At 42.5% G+C, this 10,368-nt stretch overlaps 1 protein-coding gene across 1 annotated transcript; it reads right to left on the bottom strand.

Moving 5' to 3' along the window:
* Positions 1-1,292: 1,292 nt before the first annotated feature.
* LOC120024842 (secretory carrier-associated membrane protein 5-like) lies at positions 1,293-6,217 on the bottom strand. Its single transcript, XM_038969164.1, has 5 exons — positions 6,073-6,217; positions 3,676-3,832; positions 3,291-3,392; positions 1,684-1,801; positions 1,293-1,484 (listed from the first exon to the last, which is right to left on the bottom strand). Exons 1-5 carry the CDS (start codon positions 6,215-6,217, stop codon positions 1,293-1,295), a joined length of 714 nt encoding a protein of 237 aa, XP_038825092.1.
* Positions 6,218-10,368: the final 4,151 nt, after the last annotated feature.

The raw sequence follows: 10,368 nt of genomic DNA, 5'->3' as shown, positions 1-10,368 counted from the left end.
TCAGCTGGCATTCACTAGTATACAAAGTAATACATTCTTAAAATACATATTTATTACCAAATACGCTATCTCCTACTGTACATAAACACTCCTGGTAAAATATTAAAGTTATCACAGTGCTACATTCTGTAATAAACCGTTTTTATCCGCTTTGAAATATCAGTAGATTTTTTTTTTAAGTTAATAGTATTGCACTCAAACACAGTCTTATATGGTTCTCTTCCTACAGCCAGGGACTACATTTATTCACGACAAAACCTAGAGTCCAGTAACTTACTGTAAAAAACAAACAAATATATAATTGGGATACTATATCATGAGCATGACTTTACAAGTCATGAGCAGGAGGAGGCTACCAAAAACCAAAACCGAAGACCATCGAGGAGAGGATAGTGGGTGATCAGAATGAGCTCTGACAAGAAGAGTTGGTGCTGTGTGCACGTGGCCACAGGGCCCTGCTAACACAGTGACATAAGATAGGGACACGTCTTTGATGTGACACGTCAAAACAAAGCAGCGGAAGCAGAAATATGACATCGCACAGTAGAAACCAGATACTGTAATTCAGTGTAGATGCTGAGAACATGAAATGTCTTTACGGTATGGGTGTTCAGAGTCAGCTGGTATAGTGTGGTAGTGTAGTGTAGTGCCCTATAGCAGGGGTATATCGCTAGCAACAACAGAATAAATGATTACAGTAGAAAAGAGGAGAATATCTTCCTTCTAATGATGTCAACATTATTTCTTAACTGCTAATATCAAGCAAATTACACTTATTGGAGCCAATTACACTCACCGGAGTATCTGACAGGCTACCAGTGCGTCAAGTGTCGCTGGCTGCTGGCAAGCTTTCTTGACTTAGACATACATTTTTAAAAACATATGGCTAACCTTTGGGTAACCAGCTAAACAGCAGCTCTTAGTGTGTTTGGAGTTACCTTTCAAGCTAATAGTCTATGTTAGAGTTTACACTTCCTTTCCCAATTACAATAATGAAAAACGATCTACCAAATCTATTCATTTTTGAAATGTTGATTACTTCTCCTTGACATTATCATTCACTTGACGCTAAGACAAAACAAGTGAGAATAAAACAAATCATTAACGTATGATGGGGGTCCCTGGGTTGCCGGTGTGCCTGGGAGAGGAAAAAAAGAGAGCAAAAAAAGGTTGAAGACCCCTGCCCTATAGAAAGAGCTGTTGTGATGAAGACACACTTTTTGGGGATGGGATAAACAGATACCAAACTCCTGCTCATGTTTTGACATGCTTCCCTCCCTCCACTTTATCCCCTACATCTGGTTGTCATTGTACTGTGGGGTGTTGCTGGAGTACTGCTGGTCCGGCATCATGGCCCCCGTGGCGGCTCCCATAGCTGCCTGCTGCGCTGCCTGCTGGATGTGGGGGTTCTTCCAGGCCCCTGTGGTCCACTCCTCCTGGGCCTTGCCTATGCTGCCCCCGCTGCCACGGTAGAAGTTATGGACCTGGAGAAAGGGAGCAGAGGGAACACAGGAAAACTTCAGGCTGCACATAAAGATGACAGAGAGGAATGGAGACCTTTGTTGCTGCCCTATGCACCAGCCGGCACAATGGGCATGAGTGACTGACATAAAGATCACCATGCACATCCTCATGCTGTACGTGTCCCATGGTTGTGACGGAACACAGATGATACAAACTTGCCTTGGTGAGGGCGATGAAGGACAGTGTTGCCGTGGCAGTGAAAAAGAGGGTGGGGATGAGCATCAGCAAGGCGATCCAAAGGTTGTAGCTGAAGAAAGAGATGGTGGCCAGCCAGCCGCTGAGAGATGTAGAGAAGAAGAAGACAGTTACCTTTTGCTCCTGTACACTGAGTATACCAAAATTAGGAAGACCTTCCTAACATTGAGTTGCCCCTCCTCCCCTTATGCCCTCAGAACAGTCTCAGTTCGATGGGGCATGGACTCTACAAGGTGTCGAAAGCGTTCCACCGGGATGCTGGCCCATGTTGATGCCTCCCAAAGTTGTGTCAAGTTGGCTGGATGCCCTTTTGGTGGTAGACCATTCTTGACACAAACCGGTGCGCCTAGCACCTAATAACATACCCCGTTCAAAGGCACTTAAATATTTTGTCTTGCCCATTCACCCTCTTAATGGCACACAATCCATGTCTCAACAGTCTCAAGACTTAAAAATACTTCTTTAAAAAATACTTCATCTACACTGATTGAAGTGGATCAATAAGGGATCATAGCTTTCATCTGGATTCACCTGATCAGTCTATGTCACAGAAAGAGCAGGTGTTCTTAATGTTTTGTACACTCAGTGTACGTCTACAGGAGAAATTATTCATGAGAACACTGATGCACTTTTACTCAATAATAACAATACACGTCGTATAAATACAAGGCCACAAATACGGACCGCAATACAATAAACAATTACTCACAAACAAACATGGGGGAACAGAGGGTTAAATAATGAACAAGTAATTGGGGAATTGAAACCAGGTGTGTAAGACAAAGACAAAACAAATCGAAAATGAAAAGTGGATCGGCGATGGCTAGAAGGCCGGTGACGTCGACCGCCGAACGTCGCCCGAACAAGGAGAGGGACCGACTTCGGCGGAAGTCGTGACAATAGCGTCATGTCTTCTACTATTTTGTGAAGTGGACAACTTTACTATTGATACCATTGCCATGACGATGATGAGGATGATAATGGTCTTATTTTCAACATCATTGATAGTTTTTTCATTACTCATATCTGCTGTCCTGCACCTGACTCATCTCACCAGCTACACACAGACACATTACAGCTATAATGAACAGTTTAACTTAAAATGACAGCGATCATGATCACTTTATGTAGCAGGATAATATCATGGATCAGCCTTAAAAAAAAAATTATATCCCACACATAAAACCATCCATTTCTGAATGTTGACATTTATACACTTTATGGAAGCTGCCATTACAAGTATATCTGCTAATCAAAGTGAATCCAGGTGACATTTGGCCCTTAACAGCCTTAAACTCTAATGACAGAATGAAGTCATAAATGTTCTGAGTGAGGCTATTTCCTGACTGTCATCTAATGCATTGTTAATGATATGACAGGATGTGGTAATGTAGGAGGTTATACTGCTGTTGTTTTAAAGACATAAATGGTTTGGCTAAACAGAGTTTGTCGGTAACACAATAACTTTCATTTATAATACTTTATGGAACATTTTTAAGCATTTATACATGTGTATAATCATTTAGAATAGGCTTATTATTGAAGGTGATTTCAATGTGTAACCAGTTTACCAGTTTCCCCAGCCTGGGATCCCTATGCACTGGATAATACTGATGCCCACCTGGGCCATGAACACAAAGAAGAACGCCATGAAGTTGAACGAGCTGTCAGTCCTAGGAGAACAACAAAAGGAATTGGAAGTACACGGACACACAACACATTATACAGTGTGGTACTTGTTAATAAATAAACCCCTTTTCAAGATTTCTCTTGGCGGTAACTGATTTCCCTTGACTGACGGTATATCACTATGATAAAGCATAATGGTGTCATAGTAAGATTGGGGGGTTTTCCTGACCACATAGCCTGATCAAGAAAAACTATGGGCCCTAGTTATAGCTTAAAAGGATCTAGTGGTACCTGGATACCTTATGGATGTGTCTGAAATCCACTTACTTGAAGGCCTTGTAGATGGGCCTGAACCAGCATGCATAGGAGCAGGGGGTGAATAGAATCAACCATATGATTGCCATGCCAAAATTTGTCACACCCCCTCCACCCAGCATCCACACAAAGCAGCCCGCCAGATTCACAGCCAGGGTGATTGCATGCACTATAAAACACACCACCAGGAGAACACACTGTTAACACACCAGTAGAACAATGCAAAAGTATAATATAACACCAGTCAGGGAACCAGCTCTTAGATAAATGTGCACTTTCTGTCCACTCCGGTTCCTTGAGTGCCCTTTCTGCAGGTGTCCATATTTTCTTTATCTTCTCTGTTTTGCTCTAAGTCTCAGTAATCTAGCAAACCTACTCTTCTTTAAGAACGAATTGGTTGTAATTTAAAGCACTGGGTGAGCTAGAGGTTCTGTTCCAGCCTGCTCCACAGAACTGCCACAGGCAGCCAATCAGCATCAATTACTGGTCCACAAAGGGAAGAGATATCTCTTCATCCAAGCTACAAACCCAACCAGAGCTATAATAATAGACCCATTGAGTGATTAGTCTTTTCTCATCTCTGGCAAAGAAACAAAGTGAAGGCTAGAAGTATTTTAATTGGTTAAGTTGTGCAAAGAATACTTTAGAGTTTTCTGTACAATTCTGTCTATTCTTGACCAACACATCTAATGTAACAAGGGTGACTATTCAATGAGGTGAGTTTAAGGGGTTAAAATACATTTTAGACTGACTGAAATCATAGACACATAAACTCATAGAAACATCAAACATGCAGAGCAAGCACAACACACAAAAGGAATGACAGAAAGGATATAACAGATTATTCCATCAACACTGTTATTGGTGTATAAGTGCAAACACAGAGGTACAGAATACCTGTTTACATGTTTATCACTTAATGGGGGGATCTGCAGAAAGAATAAAAGATAAGTCATTAAATGTGAAGAAGGAGCAGCGTATGCATCATCCCACGGGCCTGGATGACAGATACACTAGTGAAGGCAGATACTCAGTGAATTTCAGCAAAATGTAAATAGTGAAACAGTGAAAAAGTTATCCTTTTTAGATAAAATTATACGAAATATATTCACGTCACTAAATAATTGATTTAGTCCATGCTCGTGCTCCTTAAAAAAAAAATGCTCTTTCCTCATCTTAAACGGCACCGACCACCACCGACATATACATATCTAGTTAAAGCAGAACACCCTCCGTCATTCTTTATAGCTGTGGTGGATGAAGACAACCCATGTGGCATGGGAGAGGTTAACTGTCAGCTCCCATGTGTTCACCACAATGATCTAATCTAAACAGTAGGCTACACTGGAGAGCGTGCTACACAGAAACATGAAACTTGTTTCACACTATTGTGGCTTCCTGAAGCGTACTGTCCTGGCACACTTATTTTCCTTTTACACGTTCCTTTCCAGCAACTATGGTTGATGAGTAATCAGGCCAGTGCAGCTTGGCTAGGATCTCTTGGCTCAGCTCAGCAGTGTGAAAGAAGTATAACAGTGCAATAAGAGATCATAACCCCTAAATATGTGGACTCTATGACAGAGTGGCTGACTAGAGTTGTTCTAGTATGGGCTGTGGGTAGTGGGCTGTGGGTAGTGGGCAGTGGCTAGTGGGCTGTGGGTAGTGGGCTGTGGGTAGTGGGCTGTGGGTAGTGGGCAGTGGCTAGTGGGCTGTGGGTAGTGGGCAGTGGCTAGTGGGCTGTGGGTAGTGGGCTGTGGGTAGTGGGCAGTGGCAAGTGGGCAGTGGCTAGTGGGCTGTGGGTAGTGGGCTGTGGGTAGTGGGCTGTGGGTAGTGGGCTGTGGCTAGTGGGCTGTGGGTAGTGGGCTGTGGGTAGTGGGCAGTGGCTAGTGGGCTGTGGGTAGTGGGCTGTGGGTAGTGGGCAGTGGCTAGTGGGCTGTGGGTAGTGGGCTGTGGGTAGTGGGCAGTGGCTAGTGGGCTGTGGGTAGTGGGCTGTGGGTAGTGGGCTGTGGGTAGTGGGCTGTGGGTAGTGGGCAGTGGCTAGTGGGCTGTGGGTAGTGGGCTGTGGGTAGTGGGCAGTGGCTAGTGGGCTGTGGGTAGTGGGCTGTGGGTAGTGGGCAGTGGCAAGTGGCTAGTGGGCTGTGGGTAGTGGGCTGTGGGTAGTGGGCTGTGGGTAGTGGGCTGTGGGTAGTGGGCAGTGGCTAGTGGGCTGTGGGTAGTGGGCTGTGGGTAGTGGGCAGTGGCTAGTGGGCTGTGGGTAGTGGGCTGTGGGTAGTGGGCTGTGGGTAGTGGGCAGTGGCTAGTGGGCTGTGGGTAGTGGGCTGTGGGTAGTGGCTAGTGGGCTGTGGGTAGTGGGCAGTGGCTAGTGGGCTGTGGGTAGTGGGCTGTGTGTAGTGGGCAGTGGACACTCACAGATCCACAGGTGGTAGAGTCTCTTGCACATGGTGCGATGCTGTTCAGGGATCTCCTCGTCAAAGTCCTGGTAGAAACATGGCTGCAGGGGGATGAACCCCGGTATTGGAGGGAAGTTATTCTCTGCTGGAGAAATGGTAAACATTTCATGAGTCAATAATACATTGGTAGCATTTGCAGGTGTGTCATGTTAGGCTAGATAATATTGTTTGTATGATTGGTTGGTTGATGAGAGCCAAACATTAAAGTAAATTACTTTCATCGAACACCATGATAATGTACCAAAACATATGCATACTGTGTGTCGATTTTAATTTAATGCAAATCCTTACCAGCCATGACTGTTGATTTTATTGTTCAGATTGTTTTGGTCCTCAATCTCTTGAACCTACAAATAAAGAAAGTGTAGCTTTGTAAATGCAGTCATTCTAAAACTCAGTAACAATCAGCTTTTGCACTCACTGGTGAAATGTACTTGCACATTATATTAGTAGGCCTAACATAATAATTGAACAAAGACTACTGACAGAAAGAGATGGATCAATTATGCCAGTGTGCAGCTTATGTGTGACACCACTTGTGACATACTGTAGCTATGCTTTTATCCAGTGTTTTCAAGATCTATAATCTCAACGTTGTCACTTGTCACATTCGATTGAAGAGATTTGCTGACACACACACAGAGACGTGTTGGTGGCATCGGCTCAATGGTGACTCTTCAGGGTTTAAGAACTGGGATCCTTCCGGTGTGCGAGTAAAATACTTACTAAATCAGCCAGAGTCTTCATAGCCTAACATTCGTGGTGTTTTTATTTGAATTCGCTTAATAGACCGATATACTACCGGTACTCGCTTCAAGTCAACCCTTTATCTTTGAAATTAGAGCTATCCTGTTTGGGATCATCGGACCCTAAAGGCATTACGGACTTCCATTGGAAACATAATCTGCTTACCTCCTCCTGTCCTGAGCGCACTGTTGCTATTTACAATGTCCTGTCCCTCGGCTGCATGCTATCAGTTCCACCTCATCGAATATGAGGAATGACAAAGCTTGATAATGAAGAGATAAAGTAGAATAAATCAGTGTTATTTCACTTTTTTATACGAGGTCGTGGAAGTAATGCATCTCCAATGCCGTAGCTGTCCTATCATTGTCCGTGAATCTGCTGTCCCAACAGTCCTGACCAATAGGCACACTGCTCTCTACTCGCGATTTCGTCGTCTTAACATTATTATCCAATCGCTATGTGGCTGTCCCTCGTTCCATGGCGGCTGCTCTCCACGGTGCTGAAGTTAATAGCCCGCTGTCTACAGCGAAAGCAAAGTAATCTGTGACCTCTGGTGTTACTGGTGCGCTTCGATCATTTTACTCATAATGATCACCAAATGAAAGTTTATGAAATTAATAAAATACAGGATTATTAATCAATAATTATCAAGTAGTAGGTCTTTTGGTTAATCATTGGCATACAATCTTTCACTTAATGTTTGATATTCATATGCATAAATTATGGTCAGCGGTCTGTTTATACTTTTATACTGTTTGATAGGGGCCATAGGGTTTATGGGCAGGACTAACATTGTTTACTGTTTCTTAATGTATTCCATCAATAATGTACAAAACAGGAGGGGGTGTTAGCCAGCAGATGGCAGTGTTGATATTGGTTGGTTTCTGGTTTGTCAGTTAGGGGGTACAGTTCAGTACAGCTTTACTGATTGGAGTTACAGTATCATCTATCTATCCACTTGACATACTCATCCTATGAATGTTCCTCATCTTACAGAGTAATATGACATTTATGTTGTAATGATTTATGATGGATGAATTTAGCATGCAGACCTTTTCACTATGCTTCTCTTGTTTACAGTAAACCTCAACCTTTATGTTCAACACTGGTTAAAACATTCTACACATCTATTCCAACAATAATGACTGGCATACCCAAAATGCACTGACTGGTATAGCCCTTCCTTCATTGTCCTCAAATAGCTTAGCATGACAAATTGGATGTATTGACCATAGAGCCTCTCTTGCCCTTTTCAACAGCAGATCCAATTGTCCCTATGTTCAATTACTCATATCCACAACATTAATCATTCATACATACATGGTGCCCAATCAGTGATTACAATATATTTCACAAAGTTAAAATATGCACATATTGCATGGGATGAATACGTACTTGAGTCTTGGACTCTTGGAACATAAAAAGAGATCCTTACTGAAATCAAATCACGTCTAGGGACACAATTGGAGAACTCTAACATAAAATCTACCATGAATAACTCACTGAGCTAAACCCCTCACGTTTGCCCACCTGGACACGCCTCTCTTTTTAAACCTTATCAGGATTCTTCCAGCCACTTACATTTTCACAGAGATGAAAAAAATAAGAATGGCATATGAGCTGGTAGACATGATTCCCCCCTCCCCCCAGAGAGCAGACAGACAGTATAGCCTAGCCTAGCCTAGCCGCTGAAGTTCAGTTCACATAAGGACAGACGCTGTCAGTCAGTTATCTCCACTCTGTAAAGCCAACCTGTGATTTATTTCCACCGGTGTCTCCAAACTCATATGGCCCTGTGTATTTCATTACGGTGGCTGGCTGGGTGTTGTGGGCTGAAGGTCAGCCGGTGAGACCGGGACAATGAGCCTGTGTTCATCAGAGCTGGTGACATAAGCTAAGGTTAGACCTGACATATGGCTGACCGGGATGTTAGTCATACAAAGTAAAAAGGTACAAGTATATATTGGTCGCTGGGCTGACCGGGCTCTGCATGTCCCAGACACAGCACGAGAGAGAGTCACTACAGGGCATCTAGAGAGGGTACCTTGTTTACATTGTAAGTTTACTGTGCTTTCTTGTAGGTTAAGAACTTCTTGTCAATATGGGGGCGCTGTTTCCACTTTGGAAAAAATCGTGCCCAAATTAAACTACCTCTTACTCTATTCTAGATCGTACAATATGCATATTATTATTACTATTGGATAAAAAACACTCTCAAGTTTCTAAAACTGTTTGAATTATATCTGTGAGTAAAACAGAACTCATTTTGCAGCAAACTTCCAGACAGGAAGTGAATAATCTGAAAACGATGCTCTGTTCCAGGGCCTGCCTATTGAATTGCCTTATATTTATGGATATGCATGCACTGCATACGCCTTCCACTAGATGTCAGCAGGCAGTGGACGGTGGAATGGGGTGTCTAGCTTGATCTGAGGTCGAACAAGAGCTCTTGGAATGACATTGTCCAGAATTTCCTTTCTCTACCTAGGCGCGGGAAGCACCTCCCTATTGTCTTATGATAAGCGTTCGGTATACACGGCTAATATCTCCGGCTTTGTTTTTATTTGATACATATTAGAAAAACATCATAAAGTAGGTTTTTTCAACCGAGTTTCATCAGTTTATTCAACGTTTAATGGGACTTTTGGAGTTTTCCGTTCTATGCGTCAAGAGAAGATGGGCATGTTCTTGCCACATGGCTAGCCTTGTGGAGCGAATTCGACAGGAGAGAAGGACATTCTAAAACCAAACAACGATTTATTCTGGACAAAGGACTCCTTGTATAAGATTCTGATGGAAGCTCAGCAAAAGTAAGAACAATTTATGATGTTATTTCGTATTTCTGTGGAAAATGTTTAGTCCTATTATCCGCCCTTTTTGCGGGCGCTGTCTCGCTATAACGTAAGCTGTTTGTTATGGTAAAGTTATTTTTAAAAATCTAACACGGCGGTTGCATTAAGAACTAGTGTATCTTTCATTTGCTGTCCAACATGTATTTTTTTGTAAAGTTTATGATGAGTTCTTTGGTCAGATTAGGTGAGTGTCCAAAATAGCTCCGGACAATTTGGTGAATCGATGCTACATATTCACAATGTATAACCATGGTTTGCAGCTCTAAATATGCACATTTTCGAACAAAACATAAGTGTATTGTATAACCTGATGTTATAAGACTGTCATCTGATGAAGTTGGTCAAGGTTAGTGATTCATTTTATATCTTTTGCTGGTTTTTGCGATCGCTACCTTTTGCTGCTAATAAATGCATTTGTGTGTTTGGCTATTGTGGTAAGCTAATATAATGCTATATTGTGTTTTCGCTGTAAAACACTTAAAAAATCGGAAATATTGTCTGGATTCACAAGATGTTTATCTTTCATTTGCTGTACACCATGTATTTTTCATAAATGTTTTATGATGAGTATTTAGGTATTTCACGTTGCTCTCTGTAATTATTATGGCTGCTTTGGTGATATTTTTGATGGTAGCTGCAATGTAAAACTATGATTT

This window comes from Salvelinus namaycush, chromosome 30, assembly GCF_016432855.1.
Source record: "Salvelinus namaycush isolate Seneca chromosome 30, SaNama_1.0, whole genome shotgun sequence".
NCBI classification, from domain to species: Eukaryota; Metazoa; Chordata; class Actinopteri; order Salmoniformes; family Salmonidae; genus Salvelinus; species Salvelinus namaycush.
Note: the sequence above shows the minus strand (reverse complement) of the source record. Positions and strands in the feature narration are given on the sequence as shown.